We start from the raw sequence: 23,148 nt of genomic DNA on the forward strand, positions 1-23,148 counted from the left end.
AAGTCTCCCAGTGCCATTAAACATCAGCGCTCTTAGACCACTGTTTGCCCAATCAGCTGACTGCTGTGTAATCTCTGTTCACAGATATTCGTGTGCCACACCAAGTGCAAGTATCCAGGGCTCCATGGCTGTGTGGTTCTCTGACTATATCACTTATATCTCTGATGAGTGTCCTGATATTCTCCTAGAATATTTCCACTAAGAATCACCATCATTTCTTTTACACATCTAGTCAAAATCTTTTACTTATCCTTATCTCAATGATTGTGGCACTGATATCATGCTGTTACAAGCTTTATATATACATGACCTTTGGGTGTTAATGTAGAAAATCACAACCTTTAAAATATTTAATACACTGATAGACTGCTAATCTGATGGAATGATCATTTTATATAACAAATAATTTTATAAATCTAGTCTAACTAATGTTGTGAGAATAAAGTGTACAATATGAGATAAACTGATTGTGCATGAATTTTGCTCGTTTTTTTTAATAACATATTTGTCATTTGCTGTGTGTGTGCATTTAACATACAATCTGATTAAGTGTTTGGGATCCTCATGTTTGCATCTTGTTTTATAGTTTAAATTTGCTCAACAGGTCATGTCAATCACCAGAATATTCACACAGACAGTTTATATGTCAAAAGCTGTTTTGCTGCATTTTATTTGCAGCAGTCATAATAACAGAAACATGTTGTAGCTTTCTTGCATATATGTCACTTCTGTAAATAACTTGGAGTTTGACTGGTTTCTCTTCATTCTTTACTGATACAAACATGATTTCACCACTGATTTCTTGTATATTTGTACTTTTACTGAAAAACGTTTTGCACACTCATTTGTTAAAGGTACTCTATGTAACTTTTGGCCCACCTAGCGGTTAAAAACAAAACTGCATGCATTTTGCTGAAGAACATTGTTTTGGTTTTGCTTCTGCTCTGTGTGACTGCGGATGAATATGGTTACCTGCTGCAACGTAATGAAATGACTCTTCACAAAAACCATCCCGTCATTTCTAGTAGGCTTACCATTAGTCAATCTGGGTAAGTTCAATGAATAAATATAAATGTAAGACAGCAACATTGTGCTTGCTTAAAAACAGCAGCGAACATCATACCATGACAAACATACCATAGATTCTCCTCACTCAACAGTATAAGAAATTAAAAACTGGTTTAAAGAACACTGCTGAAAAATAACTCCTAGTTTCAGTTGTAGTCCGCCTACCGTACCATTATAGAATTATAAGAATCTGAGACATGCAGTTCAGCATCTCATTATTCTGTCAACTTCTGAAGAGACAATCTCTGCAGCCATTTCAGCTTAGGTAAGGTTCATCTCATCTGGCTTTACTTTTACACTTTTTCAGTCATTTTATGTTTCTTTCCCCCCCCCCCATACATCCTTGAATACCATATTTCATCGATTTGTTTGGCGAAATCTGTTACTTAAAATAATTAAAGTGAAGTAACTTTATTAATTTACACAACAAGTAACGCTAATGCTAAAGGATGCTATTCTGTCTATATAATAAAATTATAAAAAGTTTACATATTCATTGGCAAATTTTATATAGTAGTTGTATTGGTGCAGTAAAATAATGAGTGGCACAATATCACCACTGAAAGTAGAAATGTTTATATGCACTGTATGCAATAGAACTCACTGTTCATTAATGGATGTTAAATTTATGACAAAGAAATTACAAACTAAGATAGTGATTGATAGGGTTGCATGATCCATGACTATTTTTCACAGAGAAGTTTGACATCTTCAGGAACAGTCTGCAACAATGAGGTTTCTAATCTCATTGTGCGTGACAGTACTGCTGCTGGATAATGGTAAGTTTTGCATCTATAAAAATACCAACCCGTGGCCAAGAATTTAGAATGTCACACAATTAAATACGTGAATTGACAAGATGCTTGACTGCAAGTCAAGAGAACTGACAAGAATCTGTTGTATTTAACAGCTGAAAGAATCAATGGACAAACATCAGGTAGGCTAATATTTCTTCTACTTGGTGTCAGCTTCATCATGAATTACAATCCATCAGTTCTTCCCCTTAAAATATATTCTTTCAAAAATAAATAAGCAAACAAACAAACAGTAGTAGTCAAGATGTCAGGGATTTACAAAATGCTCCAAAAGTATAATCATTTTTGCAGTCTTTTTATCTTTATTTTACAGTCTGAGCACACATATTTTCACTTTTTAGATTTTTAATCTGCAATACATTTAATGAACTTTACACTGAAATCAACAAAACCCATCAGAGGTTATACTGAGGCTCCTAAGGGGTAGATGAAGTCAAGATTCTCAGTAGTTTTGGAAATTTTGTATAGGAATCGAATCATTAGTATGCTACTCGGTTATTTATTCATTAGCAAATCAAGCTGCAAAAATAATGCCAGTTCAGAAAAGCAATTGTAATTGTACAATTTGTCATGTTTTTGTCTCTCTATTAACTAGCACCTTTTGTCTCTTTTGACAGAAGCCACAACTTTGAGTACTGACCCATGCTTTGAATACACAGTACTGGATAACCCATGGAGAGACATTCGTGCTGATCAACATAGAGATTATGATGACAGCCTTGTTGAATGGAGTGGCTGGTATCGGCTGTATTTGAATGGAAAAAGTGCTCAGATGTCTGAGTGGTGTGTGGGTTTCTCAGGATGTGGTGGTTTTGAAGGACTGTATCTCAATGGTTCTCATCCACAACTTGAAGATGGGGTGGTGACACGTGAAGTTTTGGGATTTCATCCAGGGGGTCAGTGTGATGAACATAGTTCCGCCCCCATCCAAATCAAAGCCTGTGGAGATTATTATGTCTATAAACTTGTCAGACCTGATGAGTCACTCTCTGGTTCATACTGCGCAGGTGCGGCATTACATGTTTACATTCTGCTCTGTTAAAGACTTGTCATTAGAGTCATTAGAACAATGTGCCTCTCTAACTACATTTTTGCAAAAACAAACTGCAGTTCACTGCGGTTTCCAGCTGAAATAAACAGTAGAGGCTGTAGAATGGCAAAAACTTTTATTCCTTTTCAAACAAATTATGAGGGTCAGATTATGGATTAAAGACTTATTTTTAAGTGGTTCCTTGCTCTTTAAAACACTTTTACAATAGTGCATTATTTGTACACTAATAGCTACATTTTGATCTTTATATCACATGGGCAGCTCTGTTTATATGAGTTTAGTCACATTTTGAAGACAAAAAAAAAAAAGCATCCATCCATCATAAAAATAATCCATACGCTCCATGGGGGTTAATAAAGGCCTTCTGAAGCGAATTGTTTTTGTAAGAAAAATATCCATATTTAAAACTTTATTGACTATAATAACTAGCTTCCAGCAAACATTCGTACACATCGATTTGCGGTGGAAGAGTAACCTCTGACCCAACGCATGAAATAATGACAAATACGAAAGTGCAGAGGACAGAGCAAAACAAAAACACTGTTCACTGTTCACACTGTGTATTAGAAGTCTAAAACGAGAAATTTTAAAGAGAAATGTTGGAGGATTTCGATATAAGAGAAGATGAGCTTGAGTTTGTTGCCCAGCCCTATTTGTTTAAATCACGGGTTTCTCATTTGGCGCAATTCGACTTGCGCAGTATATGGACAGTTGTCTGCCAGAAGCAAGTTATTTGAATTTAAAGGATTAGTCCACTTTTAAATACACTTTTCCTGATAAATTTACTCACCCCCATGTCATCCAAGATGTTTATGTCTTTCTTTCGTCAGTCGAAAAGAAATGAAGGTTTTTGAGGAAAACATTCCAGGATTTTTCTCCTTACAGTGGATTTCAATGGCTACCAACAGATTGAAGGTCAAAATGACAGTTTCAGTGCAGCTTCAAGGGCTTTAAACGATACCAGATGAGTAATAAGGGTCTTATCTATCTTATCTATTCAAGTTACGGAAAAAAACGAAACTGGCGCCGCGTTCGTTCCGTAAGTAGAATAGGGTAGGCGTAGAACATTCAGCGTAAGCGTTATGAAGAATGCGGAAGCGGAAAGTACGTTCAAGGCGATATTTTGTTTATAAAGCATAAACGGTTGTATTTTTTTTGAAAATGACCGATCGATTCGCTAGATAAGACCCTTATTACTCATCTGGTATCGTTTAAAGCCCTTGAAGCTGCACTGAAACTGTAATTTTGACCTTCAACCTGTTGGTAGCCATTGAAATCCACTGTAAGGAGAATAATCCTGGAATGTTTTCCTCAAAAACCTTCATTTCTTTTCGACTGACGAAAGAAAGACATGAACATCTTGGATGACATGGGGGTGAGTAAATTTATCAGGTAAAGTGTATTTAAAAGTGGACTAATCCTTTAAGTTTTAAAGGTGCCCTAGAACTTTTTTTTTTAAAAGATGTAATATAAGTCTAAGGTGTCCCCTGAATGTGTCTGTGAAGTTTCAGCTCAAAATACCCCATAGATTTTTTTTAATTCATTTTTTTAACTGCCTATTTTGGGGCATAATTAGAAATTGAGCCGATTCAGGGTGTGTGGCCCTTTAATTCTCGTGCTCCACGCCCCAAGAGCTCGCGCTTGCCTTAAACAACATAAAAAAAATTCAAACAGCTAATATAACCCTCAAAATGGATCTTTACAAAGTGTTCATCATGCAGCATGTCTTATCGCGTAAGTACAGTGTTTATTTTGATGTTTACATTGATTCTGAATGAGTTTGAGGCTATGCTCCGTGGCTAATGGCTAATGCTACACTGTTGGAGAGATTTATAAAGAATGAAGTTGTGTTTATGCATTATACAGACTGCAAGTGTTTAATAATGAAAATAGCGACGGCTCTTGTCTCTGTGAATACAGTAAGAAACGATGGTAACATTAACCACATTTAACAGTACATTAGCAACATGCTAACGAAACATTTAGAAAGACAATTTACAAATATCACTAAAAATATCATGTTATCATGGATCATGTCAGTTATTATTGCTCCATCTGTCATTTTTTGCTATTGTCCTTGCTTGCTTACCTAGTCTTTTGATTCAGCTGTGCACATCCAGACGTTCTGCCCTTGTCTAATGCCTTTCATAATGTTGGGAACATGGGCTGGCATATGCAAATATTGGGGGCGTACATATTAATGATCCCGACTGTTACGTAACGGTCGGTGTTATGTTGAGATTTGCCTGTTTTTCGGAGGTCTTTTAAACAAATGAGATTTATATAAGAAGGAGGAAACAATGGAGTTTGAGACTCATTGTATGTCTTTTCCATGTACTGAACTCTTGTTATTTAACTATGCCTGAGGTAAATTAAATATTTGAATCTAGGGCACCTTTAAATATGGATATTTTTTAAATCTACTGTATCTCTGATTGTGTTTGTCTGAAAGACAGGTATCATATATGTCTAGGATGGCTTGAGGTTGATTAAATCATGGGATAATTTTCATTTTTTGGGTGAACTATCCCTTTAATTTCCAAACTGCCGGGATATGTAGAACAACCAATGTCATAAAATGCTGCAGAATTACGTTTATCAAATTCAAATAACACTGAATGCACTTTTAGCATTGGATATTTCACTTTGACTGTCTTGAAATGGGCAAAAACCAAGGTAATGTCACCATGGGCATGTTTTTCCCAATGTGCCTGGATTGGACTTTTTTGTATATGACATATTTATTCTTTCTAAATCGAAAGCTAATGTTAGTATTTTTTATTATATTATTTTAACATTATTATTAGCCTGTTAGACTTGACATGCTAAACATGGTCACACTACATCATTGTGCATTTAAGACACACTTATAATACTGTCATATTTACTCTGAAAATTGTGGGGCAACGTCACCAACATTCACATTATTTTAGCATGTTGTATTTCAATGTAAAACCCATGTGTCTTATTCACCAAGCACATGAAATTTCAATTTAACCATGGGCTAAATGCACTGAAATAGTGCTGATCCATGCGTCATTTTTTCTTTAGTGAAGTCAGGTGATAAAACAACGCAAATATAGCTGTCACCATGCTCGATTCAGTTTTGATGAAGAAGCTAAGATTTTTTTCCCTTCCTTAACAGTTGCTTTTGACAGCTATCAACGATGATCCTTGTCACAACTATCAATCTCTGGATAATCCCTGGAGAGCCACTAATGAAAGTGGACTTTACCTTTGTCATGAATCTTTCCCTTGGAATGGCTGGTACCGACTTTTCTACAATGGAATGGACATTCGAATGCCAGAAAGCTGTGTTAATGTATACAGCTGTAACGCAATCCGCAGTCTGTGGCTCACTGGTCCTCACCCACAGATAGAAGATGGAGTGGTGATCAGGGAGGTCTGTGGGGTTGAAGATTCAGACTGCTGTGGTCGCACTTTTTTCCCCATCAGGGTCAAAGCCTGTCCAGGAAATTACTATGTATATGAACTTGTAAAACAATTCCATTGTGCAGGTTACTGTATAGGTACACTATTTTACCTCATTTTCCCTTAAATAATCTTTGAATTATTTCTTTATTCTTTAAGTCATGTCTTCAAATTTCTTCCTTTCAGATGTCAACACTATATCACCGACAGTGTCCATTACAGCTCCAGCTCCAGCTCCAGTAACTGCATTCGACATGACTTTGTGTAGGTTGACAATGACATTCAGTCAAATTTTCATGTATTAATCACTTTTTGTATTGCCAATGTGTGAACAGCTTGTAACAAAACTTGAAAACAAGACCTCCCTAGACAACTAGATTGTATATGAAAGCCTGATTTTTATGTGAAGGACACGGGCCGGTTTCACTGGGAAATTCAAAGAATGTGAAGGTTACACGCACTCCCAAGAACCTCTCTTCTGCATTAACATATAACAGAGCACCAGTCAACGTCCAAATCCTTTGCTTGAGAATCCATCTCCGCGTACTTGCGTACTCCAACATTCAGTACTCCTACGTCTGCTTAGAACCTGACGTGGAGCTAATATGGCAAAAAACATTTGGACTTTTATTCATTCTCAGGATATGAATTCTTGATATCAACAATTCAATTGTTGATATCAGATACTTCTTGATACTAGTAACAGTGGCAATTTTTAAAATCAGGAATTACATTTCCACTAGAAAACAATGTTAATTCTTGATATCAAGAATTCAATTTTCACTAGTTAAAATGCAAATTTTTGATATCAAGAATTACATTTCCACTAGTAAAAACGTCTCGGGTTACTTGTGTAACCCTGGTTCCCTGAATAAGGGAACGAGACGCTACGTCATATGATGTTATTGGTTCCCATAATGTCATATGACGTAGCGTCGACAGTTCCCATGAAAGGGAACGTCTCGGGTTACTTGTGTAACCCTGGTTCCCTGAATAAGGGAGCAAGACACTACGTCATATGATGTTATGGGAACCCATAACGTCATATGACGTAGCGTCGACAGTTCCCATGAAAGGGAACTAGAATTCTTGATATCTGTAATTGTATTTTCACTATAGTGAAATGTCACCATAGGCTGCCATTCAAATTCAGTTGTTGATATTAAGAATTGATTTCTTACTAGTTGAAATTCCAATTTAAAAAAAACAGAAATACAGTTCTTACTAGTAGCCATACGCACAGCCAGCAGCCATTTCACCCTGTAGCCCAAAACTGGTTGCCCACTGAAGCTAAGCAGGGCTGAGCCTGGTCAGTACCTGGATGGGTGACCTCCTGGGAAAACTAGGTTGCTGCTGGAAGAGGTGTTAGTGAGGCCAGCAGGGGGTGCTCACCCTGTGGTCTGTGTGGGTCCTAACACCCCAGTATAGTGATGGGGACACTATACTGTCAAGAAGCACCGTCCTTCGGATGAGATGTTAAACTGATGTCCTGACTCTCTGCGGTCGGTTAAAAAAAAACAGGACGTCCTTCGAAAAGAGAAGGACTAGAAACAATCACATTCATGATATCAGAAACTAACACTGTCACTAGTGACAATCAAATTACTGACATCAAAAATTAACATTGTTACTAGTAGCAATTCAATTGTTGATATCAAGAGTAGATATTTGCTCTAGTAACAAAGTAATTAATGATATCAAAAATTATGATTTTTCTAGTAAGAATATGGGGCCTCATTTATAAAATGTTGCGTAGAAACGTTTGATCTAAGATAATTTCTCAAATGTGTGTACGTGTGATTCCGAAAAACGAACATATGCACACTCTAAGATCAAATTTGTGTGTACGCACGTTTTATAAATGAGGCCCCTGATATGTGAAATTTGAATTTCAACTAGTAAGAAATCAATTCTTGATATCAACAATTGAATTTGAATGGCAGCCTATGGTCACATTTCACTAGTGAAAATACAATTACAGATATCAAGAATTCTTTTTGAAACATTGAAATGTAATTCTTGATATCAAAAATTAACATTTTAAAGGTGCCCTAGATTATGTTTTTAAAAGATGTAATATAAGTCTAAGGTGTCCCCTGAATATTTCAGATCAAAATACCCCATAGATATTTTTTAATTAATTTTTTTAACTGCCTATTTTGGGTCATCATTATAAACGCGCCGATTTTATGCTGTGGCCCCTTTAAATCCCGTGCTCTCCGCCCACAGAGCTCGCGCTTGCCTTGAACAGTGCCTTAACAAAGTTTACACAGCTAATATAACCCTAAAAATGGATCTTTACAAAGTGTTCGTCATGCATGCGGCATGCATGCATCGGATTATGTGAGTATTGTATACTGTTATATTGTTTACTTCTGATTTTGAATGAGTTTGATAGTGCTCCGTGGCTAACGGCTAATGCTACTCTGTTGGAGAGATTTATAAAGAATGAAGTTGTGTTTATGAAATATACAGACTGCAAGTGTCTAAAAATGAAATAGCGACGGCTCTCTTGTCTCCGTGAATACAGTAATAACCGATGGTGACTTTAACCAAATTTAACAGTACATTAGCAACATGCTAACGAAACATTTAGAAAGACAGTTTACAAATATCACTAAAAATATCATGTTATCATGGATCATGTCAGTTATTATTGCTCCATCTGCCATTTTTCGCTATTGTTCTTGCTTGCTTACCTAGTCTGATGATTTGGTTGTGCACATCCAGACGTTAATACTGGCTGCCCTTGTGTAATGCCTTTTATAATGTTGGAAACGTGGGCTGGCATATGCAAATATTGGGGGCGTACACCTCGACTGTTACGTAACAGTCGGTGTTATGTTGAGATTCGCCTGTTCTTCTGAGGTCTTTTAAACAAATTAGATTTATATAAGAAGGAGGAAACAATGGAGTTTGAGACTCACTGTATGTCTTTTCCATGTACTGAACTCTTGTTATTTAAGAATGCCAAGATAAATTCAATTTTTCATTCGAGGGCACCTTTAACTAGTGAACATTGAATTGTTGATATCAAGAATTTACATATTTAATAGTGGAAATGTACTTATTTCTGATATCAAAAATTGCTTTTGTTACTAGTGGAAATGTTCCTCTAGTTCCTCTAGTAATTCCTGATATCTAGAATTGAATTGTTGATATCAAGAATTCATATCCTGAGAATGAATAAAAGTCAAAACTGCTTGCCATAGTATGAGCACTTGTCTAAAGACCGTTATAACATTGGTGTGGATTTTAGCATACACACACTATGAGGCCCCTATGTCAATGTATCATGCAAAGAAAATGGATTAATTTAAACTATAGTCTTTATAAAATTTATAATTAAACTATCATAACAGTGTAATTTTAATTACCTCATCTGTTGACATGATGCCAGCGAATTGCAGAGCTGGTGTAAACATATCCACATCATGATCAGATGCTTTCTTAACCACCGCTTTCTCCGCGCTGTGATTTTTGTTGTGTGTTTATTTTGTCATTGAGAGGAACATATTCATCTAACCGTCGCTCTCAGCAGCGTGGATGGCATCTGGATGTTCGCTGCAAAGGTATTTCCAAATTTTTACTTCTAAGCCAAGAACAAAAAACATCTTCGCCGTGAGTAAATCACGTCACTGAATCAGGTTCAGACTGATGATCTTGTACGGTGCACGAATGTGAGCAAGAGCAATAATTTGTGGCTGCAGTTCACTTAAAGGCCACAAGGTTTCTCAATTCGACATATTAAGTCCCAGCTGAGTAGATATAAAGTAATTGGGGATCATTACACTTTTAGGATTGTTAGAATGTGGAAAGATTTACAAGCTTTCTATGCATGTATCATATTTGGGAGATGTATGTGTCTTTGACTGCTCCAAGACGTCAAACCTCTCATTGATTTTGTGATTGTTCCTTTTGTTTGATCTCAGCAGCTGCAACCAACACAGATGTTGACCCATGCATTGACTACACCATTCTTGATGAACATAAAAGAAGCCCAGATGATTTCTTTAATATTTATGAACATATGCATGAATATGATGACACTCGTGTTGAATGGGATGGCTGGTATCGATTCTACATTAATGGATCGAGTGCTCAGATGCCTGAGTGGTGTTTCAGTCATATGTACTGTGGAGGTTATAGTCCTCTGTGGCTCGATGGCCCTCATCCTCAGCTAGAAGATGGAGTTGTTACTCGTGACGTCTATGGCGGTAATCTTGAAGTGTGCCGTTACTTCAGATCCAACCCAATCCAAGTCAAAGCTTGTCCTGGAAATTATTATGTCTACAAACTTGTAAGACCTAATCGAATGATCCCAGCTCCAGCATATTGTGCAGGTATAGTCATTCTCCATCATAATGTACAATAGCAAGGCATGATGTCACAATAGAAACTTGCCCATTTAAAAAGGCTATTATAGATTATTATAAAAATTATAATTTATAAAAAAAAATATTAAAACACCGCTCTTCATGAAACAGCGAAATATAAAATATCAGTCAATTTTTTGACCAATAGTTATTGTAGTTTATGAAGTGTATAACATTACATTTAAAGTTATGGTGCCACTAAAATGACATTTGAGCACGCACAAGTAATATTATGCTTACGCACAAGAAACTTCTTAGCACGCATTAAATGCTTGTTATTTGCATGCATATTATTGTGTTTCGGTTATGTGTATGGTCTGTTTTCTTGTATGCAATTGTTTTTCATAGGCATGTAAAATGTCTAGTGTAGCCTACACATTTGTTTGAAAAAGGAAAAATCACTGCTAGAGGAAAATACACATCTGTGTTCTCTGATTTTTAACTCACAACCTCAGTTATTGTTACTGTATATACTTTGTGACAACTAGCAACTTGATGTGAGTAGAAATCAAATAGCTAAGTTCTCTCTTTAATTTTCCTTAACAGTTGTTGTCTCCAGTCCACCAAGTGTTGACCCCTGCTACAGTTATAACAGTCTGGATGAGCCGTGGAGAGCAAATAAAACTTTAACTGATGATTACAGCAATATAAGATGTGATGGTGATGTCAACTGGAATGGCTGGTACAGGCTGTTCGTTAATGGTCAGAGTGCCCAGATGCCAGAGTCATGTGTTAGTTATGGCATGTGTGGCACATATCACGCAATGTGGCTCAACGGCCTTCACCCACAGCTAGAAGATGGAGTGGTCACCCGGCACGTCTGTGGTTCCACTTCGAGAGACTGCTGTGGTTACACATTTCATCCCATTCAAGTCAAAGCTTGTCCAGGAAATTATTATGTGTATGAGTTTATCAGGCCAAGATACTGTGCAGCTTACTGTGCAGGTAAACACATTGTTTTCTTTTTTAATGTATATATAATTTAATTATAATTCTGAAAATGATTGACATTAATTTATAAACATTTCCCATTTCAAAAGTCACAAACCCGACAACAATGTACACAACAGCAGAGGCAATCCCAGTTACAGAAACCAGTGGTAAAGTATTTTGATCAGAGATTTGAGTTTGTCATGCCAATATATAGTACGGGTAGACTCAAAGTTTATAGTGTTCTTTTTATGTTTTTTTTTTTTTTTTTGTCAATTATTGACATTAGTGTGTAAATTTGGTCACACTTTAGATTAGGGTCCAATTATTAACTAACTATTAACTATGACTTTTGTCTTAATAAACTCCTAATTACTGCTTATTAAATAATCCAAAATATGGGTTAAATATGGACAAACTCATCGAGTTGTTTGAACCCAGTGGTTGGGTTAAAAATGACCATATTAACATTTATTAATATGTTTAAGAAATTCAGATTTATTAATATGTTTAATCAATAACAATTAGATAATAAACATGTATTAAATTGCTTATTACTAAATGCTCACCTTTTGATTATTATAAAACATATTTTGGCATCATTTTAAGCTAGACATATATTAAATCAATTGTTAAAATCTAAACTACCCAGCAGGTTGGTCAAACATTTAACCCAACTGCTGGGTCAAAACAACCCAATCACTGGGTTTGTCCATATTTAATCCAATTTTGGTTGTTTTTAACCCAGCATTTTTTAGAGTGTATAAGGTACTTGTTAAGTTACCTTGTATTAGTTAGGATTAAAGGGATAGTTCACCAAAAAATGAAGATCATTGACTACCATAGTACACTCTAAAAAATGCTGGGTTAAAAACAACCCAAGTTGGGTTGAAAATGGACAAACCCAGCGATTGGGTTGTTTTAACCCAGCAGTTGGGTTAAATGTTTGCCCAACCTGCTGGGTAGTTTTACTTAACTCAACTATTGTTTAAAAATTACAGTATTGCTTACTTAAAATGAACCCAAAATATCTTGAAAATTAACATTTATTAATATGTTTAATAAATGAACATTTTAATTTCATTTTAGATTCATTTTAAGTCAGCCATATAGTCATTTTCAAACAATAGTTGGGTTAAGTAAAACTACCCAGCAGGTTGGGCAAACATTTAACCCAACTGCTGGGTTAAAACAACCCAATCGCTGGGTTTGTCCATTTTCAACCCAATTTGGGTTGTTTTTAACCCAGCATTTTTTAGTGTAGAAAAAAAAAAAAAAAACTCTGGCAGTCAGTGGGGGGCGAGATCTGCTTAATTACAAACATTATTCCAAATATCTTCCCTTGCGTACAGCAGAACAAAGAAATTTATACAGGTTTGGAAGAACTTGAGGGGGAGTAAATGATGACAGACTTTTCATTTTTGGGTGAACTATCCCTTTAAGGGGTGTAGAATATGGTCTTGCAGAAGGCATTAATATGTGCTTAAACAGCCAATATCCTATAAATATGCATGCTAATAAGCAACTAGTTAATATCGAAAACTCAATCTCAAACCATCAAAAATGTCTTCATCGCTTGAAATAAATTGAATGTTAAGTGATATAAAATATCAAAAAAGTGAATTCTCCTCTTAGTTGAAGGAGACCGCTGTTCTGAGCTCAACTGCACTGAGGATGAACGCTGTGAAGAGGAACATGGTGTTTACGGCTGTTTCTGCAAGGACAGCCATAACAGTTCTCAGCTTGGCTCCTTTGGTTGGACTTATTTCAAATACATCATTGATTATATATTTGTTTTTGATCACTGCTAACATTCTCTTGACTTTTCTCTCTCAGATTTCATTGAAACCTGTGAAAGCAGCTCTGGCTTCATGTCTCTGTCTCGCTGTCAGCTCTTTGAGGCTGGTTTTTCTTCTGACATCTTACACCTCAATGATCCCAGCTGCAGAGGAACAGTCCGGAATGGCAGAGTGGAGTTCTATTTTGACAACAATGACCACATCTGTGGTACAAGTCTTGTGGTAGGAATCATTATGTACACATGGTCAGAAGAACAACAAACATATAATTATTAGCAATTAAAATATTCAAACAATATGTCCCAACAGGCCAATGGCACCCACTTCATCTATGAGAACTTTATTCTGGGGGATTCTGGATCTGGGAATATAATCAGCAGGGAAAAATATCTGAGGATCCATTTCCGCTGTGTGTACTCACAAACCCAATCACTCACAATGGACATCAACCTTCTGGAGAGGTGCGACTCACTTATTTAGAATAAATAAATTCTGAACACGAGTCTCTAAATTGCTTTAAAATGATTTGTTTGTTATTTCAACAGCATTGTGCACAGAATCCTTCCTGCTGGTCAAGGGACCTATCAGGTCAGGATGATTCCCTATCAGGATGCTGAATTCTTACACCCCTACAGTGGGAGTGTGAACGTAGAGCTGAGCAAAAGTATTTTTGTGGAAGTTCGTGTTGATGGAGTCGACAGCAGTCAGTTTGCTTCAGTGATTGACACATGTTGGGCTACACCTGTGAATGATCCCCATTACTCTGTCCGCTGGGACCTCATCGTTGACATGTAAGCCATGGCTATTTTATTTTATTTTATTTTATTTTTCTCTAAAACTTCAGGTATGCAAATGGTGCATTTTAGGTATATTTTTTAAAATCTTTTATTTATTGGACATAAATTCATTTGACAAAAAGGGATAGATATCTGCACACTAAAATAACAGCTCCACAAAGGTAATTGATAAAACCAGTCAGGTCTTCATCAGGTACAAACCTGATGAATGAAATAACTCTTTGTGAATTCATTTTCATTTACAACTTATATTTGAAGGAACAACTTACACTCACCTAAAGGATTATTAGGAACACCTGTTCAGTTTCTCATTAATGCAATTATCTAATCAACCAATCACATGCCAGTTGCTTCAATGCATTTAGGGGTGTGGTCCTGGTCAAGACAATCTCCTGAACTCCAAACTGAATGTCAGAATGGGAAAGAAAGGTGATTTAAGCAATTTTGGGCGTGGCATGGTTGTTGGTACCAGACGGGCCGGTCTGAGTATTTCACAATCTGCTCAGTTACTGGGATTTTCACGCACAACCATTTCTAGGGTTTACAAAGAATGGTGTGAAAAGGGAAAAACATCCAGTATGCGGCAGTCCTGTGGGTGAAAATGCCTTGTTGATGCTAGAGGTCAGAGGAGAATGGGCCGACTGATTCAAGCTGATAGAAGAGCAACTTTGACTGAAATAACCACTCGTTACAACCGAGGTACGCAGCAAAGCATTTGTGAAGCCACAACACGCACAACCTTGAGGCGGATGGGCTACAACAGCAGAAGACCCCACCGGGTACCACTCATCTCAACTACAAATAGGAAAAAGAGGCTACAATTTGCACGAGCTCACCAAAATTGGACAGTTGAAGACTGGAAAAATGTTGGCTGGTCTGATGAGTCTCGATTTCTGTTGAGACATTCAGATGGTAGAGTCAGAATTTGACGTAAACAGAATGAGAACATGGATCCATCATGCCTTGTTACCACTGTGCAGGCTGGTGGTGGTGGTGTAATGGTGTGGGGGATGTTTTCTTGGCACACTTTAGGCCCCTTAGTGCCAATTGGGCATTGTTTAAATGCCACGGCCTACCTGAGCATTGTTTCTGACCATGTCCATCCCTTTATGACCACCATGTACCCATCCTCTGATGGCTACTTCCAGCAGGATAATGCACCATGTCACAAAGCTCGAATCATTTCAAATTGGTTTCTTGAACATGACAATGAGTTCACTGTACTAAAATGGCCCCCACAGTCACCAGATCTCAACCCAATAGAGCATCTTTGCGATGTGGTGGAACGGGAGCTTCATGCCCTGGATGTGCATCCCACAAATCTCCATCAACTGCAAGATGCTATCCTATCAATATGGGCCAACATTTCTAAAGAATGCTTTCAGCACCTTGTTGAATCAATGCCACGTAGAATTAAGGCAGTTCTGAAGGCGAAAGGGGGTCAAACACAGTATTAGTATGGTGTTCCTAATAATCCTTTAGGTGAGTGTATATTTGGTTCATATAAATTAACAAAAAAAGTATTGATCATTTTGAATTTGCTTTAGATTCAGGGAAATGTAGCAAGTACAAATTGGAGTAGGCAAAATCCATGAACCTGTCAACCCTGGCTAGAAATATGTGATTCAGAGCCTGCTTCAACGTCACTATTTTTTAACTGTTAATGTGTTATTTTTGTGTTAACTTCGACAGCCCTAAATTCAACACAAGGACCGTTTTCTACAGTCTGAGTTGGAGTCTGACACATTTTTTGACTGGGTATAATCAGCCCCGATCCTCGGCTGTTTTTAAATAGTGAAAACAATCACTTTTATCAACCGATTATCTATTATTGGCAGATACATTGGTGCATCCCTAGTGCCAAGGCACCACCGCCCCAAATATTCCCCCTTTTTTCCAAATTTGTTGATGATTATCATTCTCAATATGCCCAGGTGTCCCAGTCCAAATGACAAAGTGGAGCTTCTGCAGAATGGTGTTTCCACATCCAGCCGTTTCTCCTTCAGCATGTTTACGTTCATTGCAAACTCCGCAAAGGTTTACCTGCACTGCTCTATTCACCTTTGCCTTCTGTCAGACAATCGCTGCTCAGTGGTGAGTTTACAAATCCTGTAACAACATAATGTTTCATAAAGTTCACACCCATAATGGATACTTGTGGTTGTCTTCTGCTGTGGATGCTTGTGACTAAGATGATAATTATTTGATGACATAAATTGACATACAGCCTGAATGCCATGCCTTTGTTACTTTTAGCACTGTGACTCTGAACAACACGGGAGAAAGGGCAGATCTGTGGACATCCATGAGAGTACTTCCATATCCATGGGTCCATTGATGTGGTCTGACCTTAGCAAAGGTGATTTATGGAATTATAAAAAGAGACTAATTTAGTTGTGTGGTCTATTGCTGATGCATATCTGACATAGTTGATGTTTGCAATTGATCACAAATCACACGCTACTTTACATTGACTCTTCATAGGTGAACAGCTCCCAAACCAAGTGCAGGGTTCCAGGGCTCCATGTCTGTGTGCTTCTCTGATGATGTTACTCATTTCTATGATGAGTGTCCTGATATCCTTTTAGAATATTTGAACTTGGCATTCTTCCTGTAATCTCTTTTTGATTAATGTTTTATAATCTCATTTTGGTGAACATGCTGACTTGTGTTATTAAATCTCCTTATGTTAAAAATACTAATTTGCAGATATTGTTGAACTGATTTTATTTTGATAAATGTAACTAGTCTCTGTACTATGGAAGCTTGTTTCTGCCACTAAATAAAAAAAAATGTAAAAGGTAATTGAGACTTTTTTTCTCACAATTCTGACTTTTTTCTCAGAATTGTGTTATATCTCGTAATTCTAACTTTATAACATGCAATTGCGAGTTATAAAGTCAGAATTGTGAGATATAAACTCAAAATTCTGACTTTTTTCTTGCAATTCTGACTGTATAACTCACAATTGTGAGTTTATATCTTGCAATTCTGGGAAAAAAGTCAGAATTGTTAGATATAAACTTGCACTCATGACAAAAAAAAAAAGTTGCAATTACCTTTTTTATTTCATGGTGGAAATACTTTACTCATATGGGATGAAGTATTATAAATAATATATAAAAGTGAAATAAGCAAACTGATTTCTGTTTGGTTTTGTTGATTTATGTGACAGTTCATTCATGTTGTATTTTCATTCATGAGCCAATAATAAGTCTACCTATTGATTTAGGCTATATCTAATGTATCAAAAATTAAAAAATGCATGTGTCATTTACTGTGAATAACTAATATGCTTGACCAGCCATGCGCAAAATCACTATAAGCTTAAGTAGATCATAGAAATTATCAATCTCTACGATCTACTTATGATGTTTTTGAGAATCGCAGTCCATGTCGATTAGATCAGTGCAAGCTTTAAGATTGTCTTTCATCACAATTGCAAGAACTCCTGTCAACATTGCATTCACACGTCAATAACCCATGCATGCCAGAATTTCTCATATATTTGTCCTTGCACTAAAGATTATATGTACATTTTTTTTTACAAATGTCTCACAATGCATAAGCACAACACCATATAACTATACACATAAAACCTTGAACATAATTTCAAATTTGTTTAATTTTATAGAACACAAGAAAATAATCAACATAGTTTATCATAAACAAAGTCATTTCAGTTGATGATCTGGATTTACAGGAAGACTTCATGATTCATAACAGACATGGGTGGTGCAAGAAGCAATTTTTTTTTCCAATGCCTGAAGGGCATTTCTTGCTGTCATTTTACTGTCATTAAAGCAGCAACAGAATGTGCTCAGTCCACCATCTGCTGTTGAACACATTTCTGTTACAAGGCTTGGGTTCATTCGTGAAAGTTGGGGTTAAGTGTCTTCCTCCAGGGCTCAGTGGTGATGGCTCATGCTCATGGCTTGTAGTGGACATAGTGAACTTGCAACCTTCAGGTTATCATTCAGACATTTTGCCTGTCGATCTGGTAAACAAAACAAACAAACAAAAAATGTAGTATCAAAGGGCAAGACAACTGATAATACAACACAATTAAACTAAAATACACTTAAAATAAAACTAAAATAAAATTATAATAACCAGGAACGAATTTAGTTTTATTTTGTGATGCACTGTATATTATAAAAGGGGGAAATTTTGCAGTCCATCAGTAACCAATACAGTATTTTTTCTAAATATCAGATGCACACAGAAACAGACTGCTCATATCATGGGAATTCTGTCATGTCACATGAAAGGAAAATGAAAAACTGGTTTAGGTGTTGAGAAACTTTCCAGACAATATTTTCACAATGAATTTGCAGATATGACTCAAATGAATTTCAAGTTATGCTAAAATTGTAAATAATGATGTCTGTCACAATATTGTATCTCAGATACAGTCGCTTCTATTCATTCAATATGACTTGACATTTTAATCACTGAAACTTATTTTGTGATATTAATTTATTTTGTATAAACTTGGTTATTACTCTTCTATCCATCTCTACTAATAACATTTTTTGAATTTGTAGCATGCATAAACTTCATGCTTCTTGAAAATCCCCTAAACTTGTTAGTCCCGTTTCTTCCAAATATTACTGAAGTTAACTTCATCTTTTCAGGAGGATATACAGTACACTCCAAAAGTTTGGAACCACTAAGATTTTTAATGTTTTTAAAAGAAGTTTCGTCTGCTCACCAAGGCTACTTTTATTTAATTAAAAATACAGTAAAAAAAAGTAATATTGTGAAATATTATTACAATTTAAAATAACTGTGTACTATTTAAATATATTTGACAAACTAATTTATTCCTGTGATGGAAAAGCTGAATTTTCAGCATCGTTACTCCAGTCTTCAGTGTCACATGATCCTTCAGAAATCATTCTAATATGCTGATTTGCTGCTCAAGAAACATTTATGATTATTTTCAATGTTGAAAACAGTTGTGTACTTTTTTTTTCAGGATTCCTTGATGAATAGAAAGTTCAAAAGAACAGCATTTATCTGAAATACAAAGCTTCTGTAGCATTATACACTACCGTTCAAAAGTTTGGGGTCAGTAAGAATTTTTATTTTTATTTTTTGAAAATAAATTAATACTTTTATTCAGCAAGGATGCATTAAATCAATCAAAAGTGGCAGTAAAGACATTTATAATGTTACAAAGATTAGATTTCAGATAAACACTGTTCTTTTGAACTTTCTATTCATCAAATAATCCTGAAAAAAAATATTGTACACAAATATTTTGTACAATTGTACACATTAAATGTTTCTTGAGCAGCAGATCAGCATATTAGAATGATTTCTGAAGGATCATGTGACACTGAAGACTGGAGTAATGATGCTGAAAATTCAGCTTTGCATCACAGGAATAAATTACTTTGTGAAATATATTCAAATAGAAAACGGTTATTTTAAATTGTAATAATATTTCACAATATTACTGTTTTTTACTGTATTTTTAATTAAATAAATGTAGCCTTGGTGAGCAGACGAAACTTCTTTTAAAAACATTAAAAATCTTAGTGGTTCCAAACTTTTGGACTGTACTGTATCTCTTATTAATTCTTCTCTAGTTATTTTTTTTTTATTCTCGGTTCAGGTTTAGAACTAAAACTTTTCAGGTACTAAAAAATAGAATAAAAATAAAAGAATTGTTCAAACTGCAACAGATAAAATAGGCACAACAAGCAAACTCGACTTTTCAGCAGGAGTAGGAAAGTGTTCCACCTTGTGGTTTCTTGGATAAGTGCAATCAGTGTATGCCTGAGGTGCTGTTTATGTAGGCCTATCACACACAGTTGCTGCTGCTAGACCAAATGTTCTTGTGTCTTTAACATTTTTACTTCTAAAAACATTTGTGCAGTATATAAATTGATTTATCTCATAGACTAATATTTAGTGTGAAAGTGTATGTGTATCAGTTTCTAATTAAAGAACTAGTGTACGTTTATACAACAACGAACAATGCCAGAAAAGTAGTTGGCGATGTCACTTTGTAAAGAAAGACTACGCGCCTGCGCATACGCATTCTTTTACAGACACTCGCGCATGCCTATCCACCTTATTTTTACAGTTAAAGGGTTAGTTCACCCAAAAATGAAAATAATGTCATTTATTACTCACCCTCATGTCGTTGTATGCCCTAAGACCTTCGTTCATCTTCGGAACACAAATTAAGATATTTTTGATGAAATCCGATGGCTCAGCGAGGCCTACATAGACAGCAATGGTACTTCGTTATCAAAAACTTGTAGGTTAATAACGTACTTTGAAACCCATTTTCAGGCCACCAAAACTGCGTTGTCATGTAAATGAATGGCCAAAACGCATAAGAAGTTTTCAGTTTTTAGCTTAAAACTGTGTCGTGTAAAAAGGTCCTACATATTGTGAAGGACAAGAGCTATTGGTACAAACACTTCAAGCATAACTGAAGAAGATGATCCATGTTGATCATTCTGGTACATCTATCTACTACTAGAAGTCTGTATAGCCTTTTATATAAATATATACATGACTGCTTAGTTTTAATAGCCTAGTTTTTATTAGTTTTAATTTTCAATTCATATTAAATAAAAGTACTTTGATGATAGGCTGTTAATGATATTGCTTTTTACTTGACTCTTGAAGGAATCCAAAAGTAATCAGATTACAATACTTTCATATTGTGGTGCTTGGATTATGTTACTGAATACTTTTTAATGAAGTAATTTGTAACTGTAATGGAATACATTTGAAAATAGCCCTCCTAACCCTGATTATTTTATATGATATTATATTATTATACAACTTATACTATTATATCATTGTACTTCACTACTCACTATTTTATTTGCTATTTTTTTTATTTTAATGGCTATATTATTTTACAATTTTTGCTATATATATACTATTTTATTCATAGATATTATATTAGATATTATTAATTATAATAACCATACTCAATTGTATTTTTAGGCTATTAATGATAATAATAATAATAGGCTAATAATAATATCGCCCTACAATCCTTCACGCTCTTTAAGATCACAAAACTCTGGACTTCTGGTTGTACCTAGGATAGCTAAGTCCACTAAAGGAGGGAGAGTGTTTTCACATTTGGCTCCGAAACTCTGCAATAGCCTTCCTGATAATGTTCGGGGCTCAGACTCGCTCACCCAGTTTAAATCTAGATTAAAGACGCATCTCTTTAGCCAAGCATTCATATAATGCATCTCATATCAGATCAATTGAACATGACTATATTTGCTTAAAGGTGCCCTAGAATCAGTTTTTACAAGATGTAATATAAGTCTAAGGTGTCCCCTGAATGTGTCTGTGAAGTTTCAGCTCAAAATACCCCATAGATTTTTTTTAATAATCTTTTTTTAACTGCCTATTTTGGGGCATCATTAACTATGCACCGATTCAGGCTGCGGCCCCTTTAAATCACGCGCTCCCTGGTCCCTGCCCCCCGAGCTCTCGACTATAACACAGTGCATTTACAAAGTTCACACAGCTAATATAACCCTCAAATGGATCTTTATAAGATGTTCGTCATGCATACTGCATGCATGCGTCGGATCATGTGAGTATCGTATTTATTTGGATGTTTACATTTAATTCTGAATGAGTTTGAGGCTGTGCTCCGTGGCTAACGGGCTAACATTACACACTGTTGGAGAGATTTATAAAGAATGAAGTTGTGTTTATGAATTATACAGACTGCAAGTGTTTAAAAATGAAAATAGCGACGGCTCTTGTCTCCGTGAATACAGTAAGAAACGATGGTAACTTTAACCACATTTAACTGTACATTAGCAACATGCTAACAAAACATTTATAAAGACAATTTACAAATATCACTAAAAATATCATGATATCATGGATCATGTCAGTTATTATTGCTCCATCTGCCATTTTTCGCTATTGTCCTTGCTTGCTTACCTAGTCTGATGATTCAGCTGTGCACAGATCCAGATGTTAATACTGGCTGCCCTTGTGTAATGCCTTGAACATGGGCTGGCATATGCAAATATTGGGGGCGTACATATTAATGGTCCCGACTGTTACGTAACAGTCGGTGTTATGTTGAGATTCGCCTGTTCTTCGGAGGTCTTTTAAACAAATGAGATTTACACAAGAAGGAGGAAACAATGGTGTTTGAGACTCACTGTATGTCATTTCCATGTACTGAACTCTTGTTATTCAACTATGCCAAAGTAAATTAAATTTTTGATTCTAGGGCACCTTTAATATTATGAACAGCAGGTATGCTAATTATTCTCCATTTACTTTTCTATTTTACCTTGGGACACCCGTCCCGAGGTGACTAGAGAGGACATCAGCTTCAGTTTCAGCATTCAATTTCTAAATATCTTAATTAATGTTAATATGTAATTCATTTTTCCAGGAGCTCATTGCTTCTACCTTCAGTCAAACTGCTAACAGTGATTGTAAATTAATTGCCTAAATTATTACATTATTTGCTAACTGCATCCTTTAAATTGCGATGTTGACATGCATTCTCTGTAAAGCTGCTTTGAAACGATATGTATCGTGAAAAGCGCTATACAAATAAATGTGAATTGAATTTTAATAATAATAATTAATATGCTATAGAATAAAACTGCATCATACTGTATATTGAACTATTAAATCTGACCTTATGTTACACTTATATTTCATACAATTTATATTGAACTGCAGTACTATAAATGTTCTACTGCTGTAAGTTAAATGTTTTTCTGGATCTATTAAAGGTGCTAAAGAGGATTTTTTCGTCGACTAAGAATCCAAAGACTGTTACTGAGTTTTTGAAATGAGCGCATGTGTAAGAACAGCCCCCCTCCTTCACAGCTCATTTCAAAGGAACGTCTC

The 23,148-nt window shown here is 35.7% G+C and overlaps 1 protein-coding gene across 1 annotated transcript; it reads left to right on the top strand.

The window, feature by feature from the left end:
* The first annotated feature begins 1,281 nt into the window (after positions 1-1,281).
* Positions 1,282-17,081, top strand: LOC125255443 (pancreatic secretory granule membrane major glycoprotein GP2-like). Its single transcript, XM_048170717.1, has 16 exons — positions 1,282-1,333; positions 1,765-1,847; positions 1,979-2,005; positions 2,501-2,890; positions 6,080-6,464; positions 6,553-6,630; positions 10,299-10,709; positions 11,289-11,687; positions 11,783-11,842; positions 13,308-13,427; positions 13,509-13,693; positions 13,781-13,932; positions 14,017-14,262; positions 16,203-16,362; positions 16,525-16,627; positions 16,753-17,081. The coding sequence occupies exons 4-16, from the start codon at positions 2,789-2,791 to the stop codon at positions 16,854-16,856; spliced, it is 2,505 nt and encodes an 834-aa protein (XP_048026674.1). The 5' UTR covers positions 1,282-1,333; positions 1,765-1,847; positions 1,979-2,005; positions 2,501-2,788; the 3' UTR covers positions 16,857-17,081.
* The last annotated feature ends 6,067 nt before the right edge of the window (positions 17,082-23,148 follow it).

Source organism: Megalobrama amblycephala, linkage group LG20, assembly GCF_018812025.1.
Source record: "Megalobrama amblycephala isolate DHTTF-2021 linkage group LG20, ASM1881202v1, whole genome shotgun sequence".
NCBI lineage: Eukaryota > Metazoa > Chordata > Actinopteri > Cypriniformes > Xenocyprididae > Megalobrama > Megalobrama amblycephala.